Source organism: Aethalodelphis obliquidens, unplaced genomic scaffold (assembly GCF_003676395.1).
Source record: "Aethalodelphis obliquidens isolate GAN/ISIS:26980383/991018 unplaced genomic scaffold, ASM367639v1 scaffold2, whole genome shotgun sequence".
Taxonomy (NCBI): domain Eukaryota; kingdom Metazoa; phylum Chordata; class Mammalia; order Artiodactyla; family Delphinidae; genus Aethalodelphis; species Aethalodelphis obliquidens.
Genome location: NW_020837946.1, coordinates 75,898,907 through 75,921,494, shown reverse-complemented (window position 1 = coordinate 75,921,494; position 22,588 = coordinate 75,898,907). Strand labels below are relative to the sequence as shown.

General features: G+C 36.2%; 1 protein-coding gene across 4 annotated transcripts in view; it reads left to right on the top strand.

The window, feature by feature from the left end:
* The window catches only part of GALNT13 (polypeptide N-acetylgalactosaminyltransferase 13), a 549,363-nt gene that overhangs the window by 460,853 nt on the left and 65,922 nt on the right, over positions 1-22,588 (top strand). For all 4 annotated transcript variants that reach the window (XM_027131165.1, XM_027131155.1, XM_027131182.1 and 1 more), the window contains one exon: positions 21,193-21,332. In XM_027131165.1, coding sequence (XP_026986966.1) covers positions 21,193-21,332 — 140 coding nt within the window. The remainder of the gene's footprint in view (positions 1-21,192; positions 21,333-22,588) is intronic.

The window sequence follows — 22,588 nt, the reverse complement described above, 5'->3', positions numbered from 1 at the left end:
AAGCAGTTTGAGTTTTAAAAGGAAAAGGCTTCCATCTACTGGATTCTTTGAGTAATAAAGAGTATGAGAGTCCACAGCAGATTTTCTTTTGGTGTTGGCCATGCATAACCTGGCATGTCCACTTAGAGGTTTCATAGTTCTTTTAAATTGCATTTTATTTGAAGAATCTATCTGTTAATGAAAACATTCAGCTTTTACAAAATATAAACCCCACTTTATGTCACACAAAGGAGTCAAAAGAAATATATAACTTGCCTCTCTTTTCACTTGGAAAAAGTGATACGGAGCAGTAATATAATCAACAAAAGTTATATTTATTAAGAAAATTCATAATAAAAATAACCTTTCCTGCAATATCAAGATGATTGGAAAAAATGAGGCGTTTTATTTATACAGTCACTTCACTTTTCTTCATTTCTAAAAATTGTCTTTTCGTGAACAAATCTCATCTTCATTAGAGTGCCCCTGCTTTGAGTTCAGCTAATGCTACTTAATGACATACCATCTTGTTCATATGTTGCATCACCCAGTTAGATAATCTTACATTTAGATAATAGCAGGAATCTTTTGGGGACATACTTTGAAGTATACTAGAGGGTATATATACAGTTTAAGATAATTCACGTAATATTTCTTTTCTGTAATCTTTCACTGAGTCAGTACGAAGAGGTAAAGATCATTTTTTCCTCAGTAGAGTTGGATTCTTAAAAAGAATGTAAGAGTTTAGAGCTTTTATTTAAAACAAATTATGTAACAGAATGAAGATGTGGGTGCAGCATAACTTTTGGGTGTCTGGTCTTACTGAACTCTCATGAACTTGTAATCCTAATTTATGTCAAAATCATACTGAATATCTTTTACACTGAATAAAAATAAGCAAGAATTGGCAGATTAATGTCCATTTATAACTATGGCCATTATATGAAAAATTAGACAAAATTTTAAAACCATGACATTTTTTTTTTTTACCTCAAACACATAGATATCGAAGACAGTATTATTTGTGGTTTTTCCATTGTCCCATGAGGCTAGATTGAAGAAATAAAGCAGAAATATCTTAGTATCTGTCTCCTAAGTTACAACAAATATCTAAGGATCCCCAGATGGGTTCTCTATGGCTTTAACTAATTCCTTCCCTTCTAAAGTAGTGAATATAAATTTTATACCTAGAAAAGAATAAATCTTGGGAAAGTAGAATTCTGTTAGGGTTGCTATAGACTTCATTTTGAATACTGTAAGCACCAGAATCTGGACTATACTAGAATGTTAGGATTGACCCAGTCAAGATAGGACCTTAAGTGTACCTGCAGGATTTCCTAAAATAGTACTTTTGAAGACAGTGAAATGATTTGCTGAGAATAATAGGCAATGTAAATAGTTTGTTTACATATATTAGCTTGGTAAGCATATGTAACAGATATTAAATTATAAAATGATGTAATAGTAGTTCCTCTTTAGTAAGGACCTACTTTACTCCTGTGGCTTCCTCTTTTTGAGTTTTCTGTGTTCTGTTGTCTTTTTTTGTGACCAACCTTTTCACATATCTGTGACTCATGTTGATTGACACTGGGAATTTTTTTTTTAAACTTTGTATTTTAATAAAGGTTAATTTTTAAAAATACAAAACCTATTGCTTTTTCATGTGTAAAAAGATCAATTGAAATATAATTTTTAAAAACCAAACATATATATCTTATTTATATTAAGTCAAATATTTATATTAAACGTGTTCCCAGACACCAAAATAATTTTTTTTAATTCTATACTAATAGACCTATCTCATGTATGTCTTTTTTTTAAAATAAATTTATTTATTTATTTATTTTTGGCTGCTTTGGGTCTTTGTTACTGCACACAGGCTTTCTCTAGTTGTGGTGAGCAGGGGCTACTCTTAATTGTAGTGCACAGGCTTCTCATTGCAGTGGCTTCTCTTGTTGTGGAGCACAGGCTCTAGGGTGCACAGGCTTCAGTAGGTGTGGCTCGTGGGCTCTAGAGCGCAGGCTCAGTAGTTGTGGCACACGGGCTTAGTTGCTCCGCGGCACGTGGGATCTTCCCGGACCAGGGCTCGAACCTGTGTCCCCTGCGCTGTCAGGTGGATTCTTAACTACTGTCCCACCAATGAAGTCTCATCTCATGTATGTCTTAACTAATTTGTCCTTCTGTAGGTGTGTGGGTTTCATGAGTTTCTCATGAATGATATATGTGTATGCATATGTTAATACATGCATGTAAATGTACATGTTCATATGGGAGTGTGAGTGAACATGCTTATTAAGAAGAATTATTTTTTTACATCTTTATTGGAGTATAATTTCTTTACAATGTTGTGTTAGTTTCTGCTGTATAACAAAGTGAATCACCTATATGTATACATATGTCCCCATATCCCCTCTTGCGTCTCTCTCCCACCCTCCCTATTCCACCTCTAGGTGGTCACAAAGCACCGAGCTGATCTACCTGTGCTATGCAGCAGCTTCCCACTAGCTATCTGTTTTACATTTGGCAGTGTATATATGTCCATGCCACTCTGTCACTTTGTCCCAGCTTACCCTTCCCCCTCCCCGTGTCCTCAAGTCCATTCCCTACGTCTGCATCTTTATTCCTGTCCTGCCCCTAGGTTCATCAGAACCTTTTTTTTTTTTTTTTAGATTCCATATATATGTGTTAGCATACAGTATTTGTTTTTCTCTTTCTGACTTAACTTCACTCTGTATGACAGTCTCTAGGTCCATCTACCTCACTACAAATAACTCAGTTTCATTTCTTTTTATGGCTGAGTAATATTTCATTGTATATATGTGCCACATCTTTTTTATCCATTCATCTGTCTATGGACACTTAGGTTGCTTCCATGTCCTGCCTATTGTAAATAGAGCTGCAGTGAACGTTGTGGTACATGACTCTTTTTTTTTTTTTTTTCCCCGCGGTACACGGACCTCTCACTGCTGTGACCCCTCCCGTTGCGGAGCACAGGCTCCGGACGCACAGGCTCAGCGGCCATGGCTCACGGGCCCAGGTGCTCCGTGGCATGTGGGATCTTCCCGGACCGGGGCGGAAACCTGTGTCCCCTGCATCGGCAGGCGGACTCTAAACCACTGCACCACCAGGGAAGCCCCATGACTCTTTTTGAATTATGGTTTTCTCAAGGTATATGCCCAGTGACACTGGGAATTTTTTTTTTTTTTTTTTTTGCGGTACACGGGCCTGTCACTGTTGTGGCCTCTTCCGTTGCAGAGCACAGGCTCCAGATGCGCAGGCCCAGCGGCCATGGCTCACGGGCCCAGCCACTCCGCGGCATGTGGGATCCTCCCAGGCCAGGGCACGAACCCATGTGCCCTGCATCGGCAGGCGGACCCCCAACCACTGCGCCACCAGGGAAGCCCTGGGAAATTTTTTAATCTTATTTTTAAATCAGATGATTTCTTGGCATTTGTGAGAGAGAAAGATTAGCCTTTGCACTTGGTCCACTAACAAAATCAATCCTAGACCTTCTAAATTTAACAATAAAGGAAAAATCACTCTGTAGCTTTAGTCTATGCATTAACCTTAAATTATTTAAAGGAGACTTTAAAAAGGAAATAAAATGAAGTTATACATAGTTCCTCTGACTTAAAAGTAATAGTTCATTCACTCATTCACTTAACAAACATTATTTAATATGTACCAGGCATTCTTCTAGGTCCTGAGGATGTAGAAGCACAAGAAACAGACAAAGGTGTTATTTTTATGAGCTTACCTTGTAGCATGAAGACAGACAATAAATGAGGTAAGTAAATAGTATGTGTGATTATGATAGTAGCTAAGGAAATTAGTGGATAATGAAAGGGGACTAAGCGGAATGGCCATGCCATTTTAGATAGGGTGGGTGGTCAAGAAAGGCCTCACGGAAAAACTTTAGTGATTGGACCATCCTGGCACAGTGGACTCCTGCTGGAATGAAGCTCAGGGGTCTCTAAGGACATGCCAGCCTTTTGAGGTGCATCCCATTTTAGCTGGGTTATTCTGACCTACCTCCCCATGACCAGGTTCCTATGACCCCCATCATCTGGGAGTACCCTTAAACCCAAGCAGACTACTCAAATTTCAGACCCCATGACCATTTCACCTCCAGTTTCCTGTCCAGGGAACTGACGCAGGGAACACCAATTCTCTGTAAGAGAATCCTATCCTTATATACCACACTTACATTCAACCCCCATTCAAGAAGTATAGCAGGAGGTTGCTCTGCTATACTTGCTCAACGTTCAGATTAAAATTATTTGTTCCAGATGTTACTGTGCCCTCCTGGCTGGCTACCTTACAAATGACCTGAAATGTGTTGCTTTGTGCCTCTTCTCTTGAGACAGTCTAGAAGTGTATTATAACTAATATGTTAGAGAGAATGTCTTCTTCATGAGCTTCCTTCTAATAAGAAAGCCTGAACTCTAGGAAAGTTACTTCAAAACAGTTATTCAGCTTCTCTGTTGTAGGTGCCAAATCTAATGTAGTTTACACATGCATAAAAATTGCATTTCCTTTTTTCTGTGTTAAACAATGCAGAGGGCAGGTTGGTTGCAACAATTTCGTGTATTACAAAGGCATGTATTTAAAGTCATGTATTACAACGTCAAAGAGTTTTTCTCTGATTAACCATAATTACTTTGTCTTACATAATTAGGAATCTTCTCTCTGCACTTAAAATTTGATAAACTGTGACTTAAAAAAAATGTTAAATGCCCAGTCTCATGAAGGTTTCTTGTTATGCTATGTAAAATGGAACCATAATAACAGCAATAATTTCAGAGAACCTATGTGGCTGGAAATACATAATGTGTGCTTAATAGATGATACCTAGCTCTTTTAAGCAGAAAACAAAACTACATCAGCAGCACTTGTTTTCAAAACCACCTAAATTTTAGTCATTTGCCCATTTTGGCAGGACTGTTGAAAAATTTGTATTTGTGTATGCTAATAAAACATATGTCATATTGGCTAAGGACTAATAGTATGTTCTAATAAAATAAACCCACCATCCAAAATGCTATGTAGCTTTTCCTCCTTTTTAAGAAAGCTTTAAATTGGATTTTATTAACAAGGTTTGATCAAATGTTCTTAATCTTTTGTTAGTGTTACTATTAACCATCTTTAAGAGTAGAGACCTTGGTTATGAAGCTATGAGTGAAAGTTAAAATATTGCTTTAGTGTAAATAATTTTAAAGGAATTCATCTTTGGTCTATTACCATTATCAGTATTCTCCCACATTTTCAGTTCCGTAGAAGGCTGTTGGATTCTCATGTTGTATATCTAGAAGAAACTTTTAATAATCACCTAGAAACTATTTAAATGTAAAAGCATATTGATGTGTTAATAATTACTGAATATTACTTAATTACCTAATATTACATAAGTCCTATAGTGTCTGTATTCTGTAAATGTTGAAACAGCATTGGTTTATTGTCAAGCAGAAGTCTATAATTATACCATATAGTAAGTAACCATACAATTTTAATGTTCTTAAAAAATTGTGATGAATTTGATAATACTGCCTTGCAGAGTATTTCTTAACTCAGTAAACACTGAACATTGGGAAGGAAAAAAATACAAGATTGAAGACTACCTAAAAAAGATGAAAGGGATTAAGATTGGTGAGCCCTGTGAAAGTATTCATAACTATTATCTGAAGTAGCAAATTTCTTAATCCATGACTCAAATCACTGAAAATTGCTTTAAAATTTTTCCAAGCCAGCAGAAGGAATGCAATTATATTTTAAAAAATTCCCATTTGTATCTAAAAATTCAAAAAGTGGAATAAATAAGACTGTAATCTATTATTAGATTATGAAATACTTTACTGTAAAGTTTATATAACTGAACAAAAGGCGTTTATAATTTTTTGACATAACAATAGTTAAAATATTCGAGCTCTCACTTTGTGCCAGGGTACTTTGTATACAGTATCTAATTTATTTTTTCACAATGATTCTATGAAGTAGTTACAGTTATGACCTCTATTGTACCTTATACAAGTAAAGTAGTTTATTCAAGGTCATATGGCTAGTATGTGGTGGATCTCCCGTTGCGGAGCTCAGGGTCCAGACGCGCAGGCTCAGTGGCCATGGCTCCCGGGCCCAGCCGCTCTGCGGCACGCGGGATCCTCCCAGACCGGGGCATGAACCCGTGTCCCCTACATCGGCAGGCAGACTCCCAACCACTGTGCCACCAGGGAAGCCCCAGCCTAATCCTTTTTAGACTCCAGTACGATATTTGAGAAAAATGGTGTTAGAATATCTTTCTTTATGTATACTTAAATGGATCATGTATTAATACATCCAGATGTTCAACTTTAAAAGACTTTTTAAATGTATATATTAAGAAGTAAATGATTATCTAAATAATTTCAAAATATTCTCCCCTTTTTTTTTTTTTTTTAGTTTTTCGTAGTTTTCTAGGAAGTTTTTTTAAGATGATAAAGAAAACATTTCAGATACAGTCTAAAATGACACAAAAAGGCAATGGACTATCTATTGATGTGTAATAACTTACCACAAACCTAGTGGCTTAAAACCACACACATTTTATTGTCTCACATGTCCTGTGGGTCAGGAGTCTGGGCAAGGCCTAATGGGGTCCTCTGCTTCAGGGTCTCTCACATGGCTGCAATCAGCATCTCAGCCAGGGCTGCTGTTTCACTCAAAGCCCAACTGGGGAAGGATCTGCTTCCAAGTTCACATGATTGTTTTCAGAATTTAGCTCCTTGCAGATTGTCAAAGTGAGGGGTTCCGTTCCTTGCTGGTTTTGCCAGCAGTTTCATGCCTCTCCATTGAGAGAGTTGCACATTGCAGCTTACAACAAGGCAGCTTAATTCACCAAAGCCAATAAGGGAGACAGCAGCTTAATTCACCAAAGCCATCAAGGGAGACATCTTGCCAGCAAGATGTCACCTTTGTCATATTCTCTTTGTTAAAAGCAAGTCACAGGTTCTGCCCACACTCAAGGAAAAGGGACCACAACAGGGACCTGAATTCCAGAAAGTGGGGACAATCAGGGCCGTTTTAGAGTCTGTCACAGAAAATAATACAGAAATAAAGAATGATTAATCCTTGGTAATAGACAAAGAAAAATAACTTTTATTTCCCTAAATATTCCTAAAAAATAAAACCAGATGGCATTTTGTGTAAAGCCCATCCAATTCACTCTCCATCTCACCACAACCATAGTTGATTAACATTTCAGCTCAATGATTGCTTCCTTGGAGAAGTCTTCCTGACCTCTCCTCCCTAACCACCAGCTAGGATCAGCTGCCTATTCTATGCTTTTATACTCTGAACATATCTCAGATACATTTGTAATTTTACATTTGGTAATTTTCATTTGTGTTGGTTATTTGATTCACTACTGACTAAGCCATGAGGGAAGAAACTGTATGTAGTTTTTGTTCAACACTTTATTTCTATCACCCAGTACAGTATATAACACAGAGAGAGAAACAGTGAAAACATACTGTGTGAAGAAACACGTTAAAAGCACTGAACTGAAGTCGAGAGACCTAGGTTCCAATGCAAGCTCTTTCACTTATCAGCTGTGCTACTTCATGCAGGTCCAATTAGCTTTCTGAGCCTTAGGGGGTTTTTTTCATCTATGAAAGGTCAATTCTAACTCAGTTACAATTTTGATGCAATTTTGTGATTTTATACAGCTCTTTATCAGTAAATATTTACTGCACTGAAATTTTTTCCCCAAGTTTTCAGTAACTACCTCCTTTATTTTCTGACCAATGATGTTGAGGTTTTAACCTATTTGCAACAAGCAAAATCAAAGGACGGGAGAAATAATGTGAGACACTTGAATCAACATTTGCAAGTTTATTTATATTTTAAGAAACTCTCCTGATTTATTCAGAGTTTGTGCATTTGAATACCATAGCTATGGTATGATTCAAAATGCTTTCCTTTCCCTTAGACAAATCAAACCTTCACCAGAAAACAAAAAACTACATTATACACATGCTATTCCTTTCAGAATGTTGGCATCCTGCCTTCCCCTTCAGCTGCCCAACCCCCCAGAGGATTTGTTGAACTAGATGGTAGCATAGACTTAGACCGGTGACATCCTAAGAACAATACGAAGCTCTAAAAAAAAGAAGAGAGGCATGTTAGAATTCTCTGTGTAATGGAGTACTAGACTCTAATGTAGAAGAATATTTTAGCATCACAATAGTACAGCTGACACACTTGGCCTGTTTTCATCATTACTGAACGTTGCCCTTACTTGGTAACTGCAGAGAAGTTCTCATACCAAGCAGCGTTAAGTGTGGTTTGTGAACTGTATCTTTTGTATGCAGTAAATAAACTTTGCTTTGCTTTCACTATCAAGTCTTTGACATGACTGGTGCTAGAAGAAGATAAATACTGCATGGGAAACCCAGGAACAATATGTTACTCTACCTTTCCTCCCCATCATAAGTCAAACTCATGCTTATTGAAATTTTTGTCACGGGTTGCTCCATAGTAAGAGTGCACAGTATCCCTGGGGTGACTAATGACTCTTCCGTGGCCTTTTTCAGCTCACTCACTTGTAGTAGTTCAGGACAGAAGGGGGAAATTTTGTTGTTGACAATGGAGGTTGAGAATATTTTTATAATTTTTATTTCAAAGCAGAAATCAATATGTTCTCTTAGAAGTTTTTTTTCTTTTAATCTGAATTCCTACTGTTTTTAGTAGTGTTCTTCTTAACTGAAAAACCATGATTACGGAATCTGCGTTTTTCTTGCGTGGCGTATGTGTCAAACTCACCATAATGCACAAACGTAGGTAGGGGAAATATAAAGTACAGAGATGTGTGGAGCTGCAGCTTCATTTTACTAGTACTTTGGGGTTAGAAAAATGCTTGGATTGAGACCTTAAATGATACCTATAGGAGTGCAATTCTGAGAAGTCTTGGAAGTGAGGTATGCTGTGCTTCCCACTGAAAGGGCATCAGGGCCAATGTTAAAGTTGTTGATTTCCCACTCCATCTGATATACAACAGAAGTGCACAGGCTCAGAGAATTACTAGCCTACTCTTCTGTGATGGGATGATGTGCCCCTTGAGGTCCATATCCACATTAAAACAATTATCCACATTAAAACAATAGCAAACATAAGAGGTAACATTTAGTAAACACTTACTGTGTATCATGCACTGTTTAAGTGTTTTACTTGTTAACTCATTTAATAATCACAATAACATTCTAAGGATGATGCTATTATTATGCCCATCTAATAGAGGAAAAAACTGAGGCCCTATGAGGTTACATAAATTGCTCAATATCACACATCTAGTACATTGCAGAGCAGAATTCAAACCCAGGCAGTGAGAACCAGTCTCTCTCTAAGTGAACTGGTGTGTTCTTGATCTTCTTTAATCATATCTCCACATATTCAGACTTATTTTCCTTTGCTGAATAAACAAATATTTAAAAGGTACAGAAGTCATCCCTGTTGAAATACACACACACACACACACACAGTAGGTTTACATTTTGTTAGCCTAAATAATGAAGAACTGACTATGTGTACTTAGTATTTCTTCTGTTTGAAATGTGCTCCACAATATAATCACAGGTATTGCTTTAGTTTATAAAATGTAATAACCAATTCACACTAGTCTTCCTGGGCCATATTAGTTTTTTTTTTTTTCCCTAATAACTCACAATCCAAAAACTTAATTAGATTTACTTATTGGCTTTGCAGACAAGGCTGACAAAATACAGACTAGGAAAATGCACTCAAATATTTAAAATTGTTAATGATGTTCTTTGTTAATGAAACCAGGTAATGCTCTGGAGCCAAATTTTGTATACAATTATTTCTCCCCCCACCCCACCTCCCTCTCTCTCTCAACACTTTCAGTAAGTGTTAAGTAGTAATTCTAAGTCATGAAAGCAAATAGAGGCATATTTCTTAAATAGAGACATACTTCTCTCTTTTAAGTTTTATCGGAGTATAGTTGACTTACAATGTTGTGTTAGTTTCAGGTGTACAGCAAAGTGAATCAGTTATATATATACATATATCTACTCTATTTTTTTTTTAGATTCTTTTCCCACATATGCCATTACAGAGTACTGAGTAGAGTTCCCTGTGCTATACAGCAGATTCTTATTAGTTATCTATTTTGTATATAGTAGTGTATATATGTCAATCCCAATCTCCCAGTTTATCCCTCCCCCTCCCCCTTATCCCCTGGTAACCATAAGTTTGTTTTCTATATCTGTGACTCTACTTCTGTTTTATAAATAAGTTAATTTGTACCCTTTTTTTTAGATTCCACATATAAGCAATATCATATATGATATTTGTTTTTCTATGTCATCTTCACTTAGTATGACAATCTCTTGATCCAACCATGTTGCTGCAAATGGCATTTTCATTCGTTTTTATGGCTGAGTAATATTCCACTGTATATATGTATATGACGGACATTTAGGTTGCTTCCATGTCCTGGCTATTGTGCTGCAATGAATATTGGGGTGCATGTATCTTTTCGAATTATGGTTTTCTCTGGGTATATGCCCAGGAGTGGGATTACTGGATCATACAGTAGTTCTATTTTTAGTTTTTTAAGGAACCTCCATTACTGTTCTCCATAGTGGCTGTACCAATTTACATTTCCACCAACAGTGTAGGAGGGTTCCCAAGACATACTTCTTACACACACATATATGGGAGAAAGTGAGAGAGAGAGAATGAGATGGAATGAAAAAGAGGGAAGAGAGAACATGTGCCAGAGATTAGTACAACTAATATTTAAAGAATAACTATTGGCACCAGGTACTGTTCTAGGAACTGAACATAAATACACGCATCAATGAATATATGTGTTTGTATTTACTACCATTGTCTCGGTTTAATTAAAATCTTGCAATGGAAACTTGCTAATGAAAAAATTTGAAAAGCATATAGAATTTTTCCCCCAACAAAGGTTCTTCTCTAACAGGATCAATTTATGTCCTGTAAATGACTAATTTTTTTGCTTAGACATAGAAAATACAATAAAGCTATGTTTCTCAATACATTTTCAATGGAGTATTATTGTCAAAATTTTTCAGAAAGGACAGTTAAATCTGGGAAATATTATTTTTGATATTCAAAATGCACTGTAACATAGTAAAGGTTATGAGAAGTCTTGTAGTAAAGATACTTATTTGACTTTAGCTCATTGTTTCTATTAAAATATGACCAGCTAATAAATGTTTAAATACTATATTTCGTCTAATTTAAACTGTCATCAATTTAAAGATCACCATTTTCTTATTTGCTGCTGAGAAAAAGTCTCCACTTTAAGTATAATGTATCACTTCCTTTTCACTTAAAATTATTTTGTCCCTATTACAGGAACTCTTTCAGACATAAACTATTCAGATAGCTTTTTGATCATATGTCATTCTTGTACTACAAAGAATTTGTTTTAAATAAGCAAAATAAATTGGTAAAGCAACTTCTTCATATTTGGAGGCTGACCCTTTTGAATCACTTTTCAATGCAGATTAACTGGTGTGTATGTGTTTTCCATCCACTGTCATTCTCAGTACCATCAAGATGATTGATAATGTGGGCTTTCTTAAAACATTGTTATTCCTGGGATTTTCTTTAAAGTCCCTAAAACCATTCACGAAATTTTCATCTTAGCACTTTCTTGATCTTACCAGAAGTATCAAAGGAAAGTTTTTCAGACAATAATCAGGATGTATTTAAATGCCTATTGATTTAAATTTGCATTAATTAATTACTGAAACTGCAATTGGCTTGTTATTCTACAAAGAGGAAAACAAGTTTGCACATGTTCAAGCAGCATCAGTTACAATACAATGTGTTTTCCGCTCGAGCAATTGTAAGATGCCATTGATTATAAAATATATCACTACTTCAGAGAACATATAATAATATGTGTCACGAAACTGAAGAAACAGTTACTTCCAGCATCCTGCAGAACGAGGAATGGATAGTACAAAATTCGTGAAGCATTTTATGGAAATATTTTGGTTGATCATTCAATTGCACACTGAAACTTTCTGGCTTGTATTTAATTGTCAAATCAGTAGAAAAACTCCCAATTATGTCATTACTGATCATTTATTTCTGTGAATTCAAGTTTGTCCTGGACCTTGGATCACATTGATCTGTTAGGACTGGAAGAATTTGCCAAGTGGATCCTACATTACCATGTCATGTACCACCATCCAGGGAAAGATATCTCTGTACAGGTTTTTCAAAGTTTCTCCAGTTTTTCGATGTTATTCTAGTAGAGTGGGCAAGAGCTTGGACTGTGATAAATGGATGTGAATGACTTCTAATCCTCCTCCTGATATTTTCTAAGTAAGCTTGAGCATGTTATTTAACCTTTTAAAATCTCAATTCTTTCATCCTTAAAAATAATAATAGATAGGGATACTACAGAGATTTAATGAGAAAGTATGTATGAGAGTATCTATAGTGGACTTTAGGAAAAAACATGAAGTGAAAAAATTTAAGAATTATTTTACGTTTAAAGTAATTACTGATAGGTATGCACATACTGCCATTTTGTTAATTGTTTTCTGGTTATTTTTGTAGTTTTTTGTTCCTTTCTTCTTTTGCTCTCTTCCCTCGCGATTTGATGACTGTGTTTAGTGTTATGTTTGAATTCCTTTCTGTTTTGGGTGTGTATCTATTCTAGGTTTTGGATTTGTGGTTAGTATGAAGTTCATATATAACAGCCTTTATATATAAATATTTTAAGTTGATGATCTCTTAAGTTTTAATGCATTTTAAGAACCTGCATTTTTACTCCCCCTTCATGTTTGTTATTGACATCATATTTTACATTTTTTTGTTTCATGTATCCTTTAATTACTTATTGTGGATATAGATATTACTACTTTTGTCTTTTAACCTTCCTACTAGTTTTATAAGGGGTTGATTTACTGTGTGCTTGCCTTTACCAATGAGATTTTTCCTTTTGTAATTTTCATATTTCTAGTTCTGGTCTTCTCTTAAGCTTTTGCTTGTCTGTAAAACTCTTTATCTCTCCTTCAAGTCGAATGATAGCCTTTCCAGGTAAAATATTCTTTATTGCAGGTGTTTTCCTTTCATCACTTTGGATATAGTGTGCCACTCCCTTCTAGCCTGCAATGTTTCTGCTAAAGTCAACTGATAGCCTTTATGGGAGTTTCCTTTAAAAATGTTACTAGTTGCTTTTCTCATGCTGCTTTTAAGATGCTCTCTTTATCTCTAATTTTTGCCATTTTAATTATAAATTGTCTTGCTGTGGACCTCTTTGGGTTCATCTTGTTTGGGACTCTCTGTGCTTCCTGGATCTAGATGTCTGTTTCCCAAGTTAGGGAAGTTTTCTGCTATTACTTCTTCAGATAAGTTCCCTTACCCTTTCTCCTATTGGGACACCTATTATGCAAATGTTAGTATACTTGATGTTTTCACAGAGGTGTCGTTAAACTATCAGCATTTAAAACTTTTTTTATTTCTCTGTTCAGCTTCAGTGATTTCTACTACTCTTTCAGTCCACTGACTGTATCCTCTGTGTCATCTCTGTACTGTTGATTCCTTCAAGTGTATTTCTTTATTTCAGTTACTGTACTCTTCAGCTCATTTTGAGTCGTCTTTATATTTTTTAACTCTTTGTTAAAATTCTAAGTTCATCTGTTCTTTTCCGAAGTTTGTTGAACATCTTTACGGTTATTACCTTTAAGCCTTTGTCAGTTAGGCTATTTATCTTCACTTCATTTAGCTTTTTTCTATGGTTTTATCTTGTTCCTTCGTTTGGAACATACTCCTTTCTAGCCTCATCTTGCCTAATTTTCTGTTTATTTCTGTGCATTAGGGATGTTATGTCTTCCAGTGTTTAAAATGTGACCTTATTTAGGTGACTTCCTATGGGGCCTAGCAGCACACACCCCTCTGATCACTAGAGCTTTGTGTTCTTTATGCTCTATGTGGGCAGCATGTTGCCTTCTGCTGTGGCAGAGCTGACTACTGTTGGCTTGCTGATAGGCAGGGCTGGTCCCTAGCCAGGTTGATTGCCAGGCCTTGCCTGGTGTGGTGGCTGCTGGCCTCCTAGTGAGCAGGATTGGGTCCTGGTCCAGTGGGGTGCAGGGCTGGTTTCTGCCTGCTCGTGGGCAGGGCCAGGTCTTAAGAGTGACTGGTTGATGACCAGGGATGCCAGGGTTGGTGCTAGCCCACTGATGGTCCAGGCTGGGTCCCAGCATGGCTGACGCTGGGGCCCGGGGGTCATGAGACTGGTGCTGGCCTGCTGGTATGCATGTCCCAGTCTCCACTCAGCTATCTGCATACCTTGGGGAATTGCGGCTGTTGCTGGCCCCTGGCACTTACAGGGTACAGGGAGGATTTCAAAATGTCACTTGCCAGCAATAATATTATAGGAGTAAGATGAGCCCCCCCAAAATGGCTGCCTCCAGTGGCCAACTCCTTCTTCATCCCCAGAAGGAGGCCCAGTTGTCTCCTGCCTTTCCAAGATCAGCAAATGGGTCTAACCCAGGCTCCTTTCAAACTACCCTCTCTGGGCTTTGATTTGGATTGTATGAGATTCTGCATGAGCCCTTTAACAGTGAAATCTCTGTTTCCTATAGCCTTCCCACTCTCCTGAACATAAGCCCTGCTGGTCTTCAAAGCCAGACATTCTAGGGGCTCATCTTCCTGGTGCAGGAACCCTGGGCTAGGTGGCTCAATATGGGGCTCAGACCCCTCATTCCTTGCAGAGAACCTCTATAATTGTGATATCCCTCCCATTTGTGGGTTGCCAACCCTGAAGTTTTGGGTTCTGACTATACTGTGTCTCCATCATTCCTACTAATCTTACTGTGGTTCCTTTTTTTTTTAATTTTTATATCAGAGCATAGTTGATTAACGATATTGTGTTAGTTTCAGGTGTACAGCAAAGTGATTCAGTGATACATATGTATGTATCTATTCTTTTTCAAATTCTTTTCCCATTTAGGTTATTACAGAATATTGAGCAGAGTTCCCTGTGATACAGAGTAGGTCCTTGTTGGTTATCTATTTTAAATATAGCAGTGTGTACATGTTAATCCCAAACTCTCAATCTATCCCTTCTCCCCACCCAGTAACCATGTTCGTTCTCTAAGTCTGTGACTCATATCATACTATGTGGTTCCTTCTTTATGTCTTCAGTTGGAATAAATCTTCTGGTCATTAGCATAGATAGTTATTATGCAAATAGTTATAATTTTGGTTTGTCTCTGGGAGGTGAGTTCAGGGTCTTCCTACTCCACTGTCTTTGCCACCTTCTGACCTGCCCACACTTTTAACTATAAAGATCAGATAAACTTAAATATGTGCTGTTGCTCTCAGCAGAAGCTGTGATCTTTGTACAATTCATTATCTCATTTTTATTCCGTTAAAATAAAATTGAAGTAATAATAGTAAATGATAAATTTAACAGATAATCACTGTGTATTATTAGCTGGCATGGGTCATCAGCCTCTTAATATAGTTCTATCCAGTGACTTCCTAATGAACGGTTATGAGCCTGGGTAACTTATATGCAAATTAAGAATGGGTAAAAATTAAAATGGCAGATTAAAAGAGTATTTTTAAATTAAAAAAATATTCCAACTAATCTGCTAAACATCTGACACAATATAGTACTTAGATACTCTAGAATACAGTAATCCCTAGTTGGCTTAAAAATGATCTTTTTATTACACTTGAGAAGAAAGAAATGTAGATCCTTATTCAAAAAGCTTTTGATGACCAGTTTTCAAAGAAAATAACAAAATAAGGACGATTTTCTCTTTATAAGGAATTTTGAAAATATCAAAAAATTCTTAGCTGAAACTATGTATACGTATCTATAATAAGCAAGTATATTGTTAATATATCATTGTATCTATAAGTATATTAATATATCATTGTACATAAAAACTTTGTACAGTTTTAACTTTTGTGCTTAAGGAAAAAGATTTTTTAACTTTTTTTTTTTTTAGTAGCAAAGGGAATGTACTGTTTTTATTTTTCAGTTATTTTTGTTCCATATATTTTCATTCTACTCAGTTATAATGACAATGTAATAAAAGTTCTTTATATTTTATTTACACTTCCCATATTTTATACAGACATAATTATTTCAATACAGCAATTATATTTTGTCAATTAGGTATACCACTGATTTACTTAAGAATTCTCTTATTGAAGGAAATTATTTCCCATTTTCTCCACTTTAAGCTATGCTGCAGTATGTATTCCTATGCACAAAACTCTAAACTTTAATCTATAATCAGGCTATTCTGTCATCAGGTACTTTGATTATAGGTAACCAGAACTATTAGGCTTATTAGGTATCTACTTGGGAAGAACTTAACTGAGATTATGATGACCTTCTATCTATTATCTATTTAAAGAATTAAAGCATAATTGTTCTATGTATCTAAATTCAATACTACCATGAAATAGATTTTAAAATGATGAATGACAGGTTATTAAATAACATATAACTGCCCATAAATGTTATCATTTACCTATTAATCAAACCTGCAAATGTAGAGTTACTTACTTTTTATTCTAATTCATGAAACTCGGTCAGAGCTTCTCCAGCATTTCTTCAAGTCCCATTGAAAGACTTACCTTAAAAACTTGCAACTCTTGTAAGTTGCCTTTGAAAAAAATCATAATTCATTGATTCCTTCTATTGCAACCTTCTTCCTTCATCCTATTCTATTTTTGTCATAGCACGTATCACCTTCTAATGTATTACTGTTTGCTTATGTTTCCTTACCCTAGAATGTAAACTCCACTGAGGAAGATACTTTTATTCACTGATGTATCCCAAGTGCTTAGAAAACTGTGCCCTGTATATAGTTGGAACATGATAAATATCTGCTGACTTAATGTTGGCCTGGCTTATGCTCTCTATCTTTGCCTGCTTTTCTTTCCATCTGTTTATCTTACTCCTGTATTGGCTTCACTGTTGTAGGCATTCTCTGTATGGTAGCCTCAGCAGCTCCAGGCTTTAATCATCTTTACAGCTAGCAATTCCAGAAGAAACAGAGCTTCAACTTCCTAACAGTCCTAGAAAGTTGTCAGAGTATACTTTTATTAGCCTAGATAGTTCACATGCCCATTCCTGAGCCAATCATTATGATGGGTTGTTGAGTAAGGCTGAGAAATGGACTGCTTTGTCTTGGGTGTTATTCAGAATTTGGCCTGCTGCAACAGCAGCATCCCCTGGGAACTTGTTAGGTATCCAGACTCTCAGGCCTACCTCTAGACCACCTGAATCAGAATGTGAATTTCAGCAAGATTCATTGGTGATGATGCCTTTATTCTATCATCCCAGTGGAGCTGGAAAGGCAGGAAGGGGAACGCGGTCACCAAGACACACAAAGTGAAAGTGGGGCTGTGATGGTTGCCCAAAGAAAACCTGAATGCTCTTACCAAAATGCAGAATGGATGTTGGGCAGGCAAAAACAACAGGTGTCCATTAAAATACATAATATGTATTCAGTAATTATTATATACCATGCACTGTACTATGCCTTTTTCAGATGTTATTTAGTATTCACACCATCGTACAAGATATCATCAGACAGAATACCTTAGGCTTCAAGAGATTAAGTAATTTGTCCAAAGTTTTCATTGGGGAGGCAATGAGAGAATTAACCTGTGATATGCTATCAAGTACTAGCAAGTGTGCTGGAGAACAATTAAGCAGGATAGAGGGATAGAGCATTACCAGGATGATAGGAAGGGTGATCAATTTAGATAGGAAGGTCAGGGTGAGCCTGAGGAAGTAAAGTTTGAGCAGAGATTTGGACAAAGTGTAGGACAACTCACCTAAGTTCCAGGGTAATACCTTTCCAGACAGGGGGGAAAAAGAGAGAGAAAGAGAAAGCCAGTGTTGCTACAATGAAGTGAATACAGGTGATTGATTCAGAGAGATAACCAAGAGTCATTTCATGAAGAAGCTTTGGCCATGGCTAGGATATTGTCAATTATTTTTAGCACAATGGAAAACTACTGGAAGCTCTGGAGCAGAGGAGCACGTGATTTTATTTATATTTCAAATATATTGCCTAGGGAGCAGGCAATAGTAAATAAAGGATAGATGGAGAAATGTCAGATGTCAGGAGGACGAGTGAAGAGGCTACGGCAATGCTAGTCTAGGCAAGAGATGAGAGAGAGTGGGACCAGGATGGTAATGGGGATGGTAGAGGGGCTGGGGATATACAGATAGTCCCTGACTCATGATGATTCAACTTAATTTTTTGACTCTACTATGGCATGAAAGCAATATGTATTCAGTAGAAACTGTACTTCTCAAATTTCAGTTTTTGATATTTTTCCTGGCTAGCAACATGCAGTGTGATGCTCTCTTGAGAAGCTAGGCAGTCCCAGCTCCCAGTCAGCGTGCAATCAGGAGGGTGAACAACTGATATACTTAAAACCATTTCGTATCTACTCAATCATTTCTGTTTTTCACTTTCAGCTATTCTGTATCCATTCAATCATTGTTCTTCACTTTCAGTACAATATTCAATAAAGTACATGAGATATTGAATAATTTTTTATAAAATTGGATTAATGTTAGATGATTTTGCCCACTTGCAGGCTAATGTAAGTGTTCCGAGCACATTTAAGGTAGGCTCAGCTCAGCTATAATGTTTGGTAGGTTAGGTGTATTGAGTGCATTTTGGACTTACGATATTTTCAACTTACGGTAGGTTTTTCAGGATGTAACCCCATAGTAAGTAGAAAGATCCATATTGTGAATTGCTAATGAATTGAATGTGTCTGTGAGATAAAAGGAATACTCCCTTGTTTTTGCCTTGAGAAAATGGGTGGATATTTGTGCTACTTACTGAAATGTAGAACCTTGAAGATGGATCATGTGGGAAATCAAGAGGACCTTGTTGGACATGTCAAATTTGAGGCGCCTATTAGAAATCCCAGTAAAATTGCTGAGTAAACAATGGGATAAACTACTTCAGAGAGGTTTGGGTTGGCAATAAAGAGTTTGGGAAACAAGTGAGATAGTATTTTAAGCCATGGAAATGAATAATCTAATTCAGATTCTATTTCATAGTCACTCATTGACACAAACTAACAAAGGTCTCACCATCTTGTAGCTGCACATACAGGAGTATGAGGGCTGTAGCAGAGGAAAAGAGAGCTGACAGGTCTCAAACAAGTCCTTCTATTCTTACAACCAGAGGGACATTGGTCAGAACCAGTCAGATGTTCTTGCCTAACTGCAGCGTTCTGAGAAATGTGGAGGAATTGATGAATATTTGGTGAGCACTTCTGTGTCTTACATAATATTGAATATCTTACCTCTAAGTAGGAAAATATCCATACAGAGGGGAAAAGCAATGCTTACCAAAATATTAAGTCCACAGTATTTCTGTGCATTTCTAATGGTAATAAGCTCAATAAGCTCTATCATTCTCCACCAACCACCCTTTGAAAAATCTGATGTGGGCAATTAACATTTTCTCTTATCTCATGTAAAATATATGCAAATGAACCTTAAACTTTCTTCCAATCAGGAAAGTGCTCATAAAAGCCTCCTAGGAAACAATTCTGGAGCCAGGAATACTAAATCTTAACATGATGAAAAGGGAGCATACTGATATATAAATAAGCCACTTTGACTAAGTTTGCCCACCTTGAAAATGAAACCAGAACCGTAAAACTAACTGTTGAACTAAGTCCTTTGAAGCAGCAGTGCCTTTTTTTTCTGGGTCCAATAGCATCTTTTTATAAGATTTTCAAGACTATATGTGTAGCTCTTAACACAAAGAGAAATTCTTTTCGTGATCTATTTTGTAAATGTTTTTGAACCTCTTCTTTTGAAAGCTGCACTCCAGATTGGAAGTTCTGGATAGAATTATTTTGAAAGAAAGTATTTATCTGTCTAAAAAGCACAAAGATCACATTGCTTTCATCCAAACACTAGCTAGAAAAATCAATATTTTATTTTAGAAGGAAATACTTTGGCTGCTTAAGCACAGCAGAATGCTTTCTAACAACAGTAAGACATTTAATTTTGAGAAAACAAAAATTCTGAAAGAAACGGGTGGTGGGGGGTGGGAAGGACAGGCAGGTGATTGAGCTTCAAGAGTATCACCTCATTTGAAAATAGTGACCCAAATAATGGTATTAGTTACAGACATTTCAATTTCCTAAACAGTTGTTCCTTTCTTACAAAATGACTAATTGGCTTTGCTGTTTGGTTGGGATAGAATATACTAAATACTGGCCCATTTTCTTCCTGTGCCAAAGTCTGGTTGCTTACTAGTCTTAAACATGTTAAACAGAGACCTTTTCAAAATAATCTCAGAAATAACTGTCATCTTATCACAGTTTAGTCATTTCAATAGTCATTTTAATATTAATGAGCAATTCATGTCACCATATATTTTATATAAAAATCAGTGGCATTGTTATTTTAATTTCTCAACTAAAGAGCATTCTTTTATGATCTTCAATGGAAATATTCAGTCTATTATATGAAGTACAATTAAGCAATTTTAATACACACATGTAAGTGTATTTCATTTACTTATGTTTCTTTATGCTTATATATTTACTAACTTACTCAAGGATTTGAAGTGGTTTATGCTAACTTGTAAAATAAGATAGGAAAAAAAATCAGTAAAAAAAATATTAGGTCTATGGTAAACCTAGATAGAATAAAAATTCAAGAAGGAAAATTTAGAACACATATGTGCCGTCCACTGTGAGGATTATATTTATGTAAATTTCTCATGAAATCCACAAGTGGTGAATAAATGATACTAAAGGGAAAATATGAGCAAAAATAAAAATAGTGAAGCTACTGAAATTTTTATTAAAGAGAAACAACCACATTATCACACAGCTCAATTAAGCTTTGATTGTGAGATATTAAATTAATACCAAATTACACTTAGTTGATTATTCAATCTAGGAAGTACAAGTACTTGGTGATAAATATTTGCATTTGAAAAAGTCATAACCAATGGAAAACCTTTTAATATCCATTTAATGTACTAATTGGATGCTACTAAGAAAATCAGTGTAGTAGCAGCTGCATATGCAATTCAATTTGATGAAATTTTAATTATAGAGAAAAAAACTGATAGCAAAGTAAACAGAGTGAAACAGTGCTGAAATGAAAATAGCACAAACTGATTTGTGTGTTTCTCTGCAAAATTGCAGGTGTTGTCAAAGTGGATTATGGAGATGTGTCAGTCAGAAAAACACTAAGAGAAAATCTGAAGTGTAAGCCCTTTTCTTGGTACCTTGAAAACATCTATCCAGACTCCCAGATCCCAAGACGTTATTACTCACTTGGCGAGGTATGAATTATTTATTTTGGTTAAGTTATAAATATATTTTGCAAAAGGTGCAATTTCTAAGGAGCTCAATATTTTTTTTAACATCTTTATTGGAGTATAATTGCTTTACAGTGGTGTGTTAGTTTCTGCTGTATAACAAAGTGAATCAGCTGTATGTATACATATATCCCCTCCTTCTTGCATCTCCCTCCCACCCTCCCTATCCCACCCCTCTAGGTGGTCACAAAGCACCGAGCTGATCTCCCTGTGCTATGCGGCTGCTTCCCACCAGCTACCGATTTTACATTTGGTAGTATATATAAGTCCATGCCACTCTCTCACTTCATCCCAGCTTACCCTTCCCCCTCCCCATATCCTCAAGTCCATTCTCTACGCCTGCATCTTTATTCGTGTCCTGCCCCTAGGTTCCTCAGAAACATTTTCTTTTTTTTAGATTCCATATAATATATATGTGTTAGCATATGGTATTTGTTTTTCTCTTTCTGACTTACTTCACTCTGTATGACAGACTCTGGGTCCATCCACCTCACTACAAATAACTCAATTTCATTCCTTTTTATGGCTGAGTAATATTCCATTGTATATATGTGCCACATCTTCTATAGACATTCATCTGTCAATTGACACTTAGGTTGCTTCCATGTCCTGGCTATTGTAAACAGAGCTGCGATGAACATTGTGGTACATGACTCTTTTGGAATTATGGTTTTCTCAGGGTATATGCCCAGTAGTGGGATTGCTGGGTTGTATGGTAGTTTTATTTTTAAGGAACCTCCATACTGTTCTCCATAGTGGCTGTATCAATTTACATTCCCACCAGCAGTGCAAGAGGGTTCCCTTTTCTCCACACCCTCTCCAGCATTTATTGTTTCTAGATTTTTTGATGATGGCCATTCTGACTGGTGTGAGGTGATACCTCATTGTAGTTTTGATTTGCATTTCTCTAATAATTAGTGATGTTGAGCATCCTTTCATGTGTTTGTTGGCAATCTGTATATCTTCTTTGGAGAAATGTCTCTTTAGGTCTTCTGACCACTTTTGGATTGGGCTCTTTGTTTTTTTGATACTGTGATGCACGAGCTGCTTGTAAATTTTGGATATTAATCTTTTGTCAGTTGCTTCATTTGCAAATATTTTCTCCCATTCTGAGGGTTGTCTTTTTGTCTTGTTTATGTTTTCCTTTTCTGTGCAGAAGTTTTTATTTTTTATGTCATGAATAAAATGCTTTAAGGGGTTTTAATCAGATCTATTTTAAA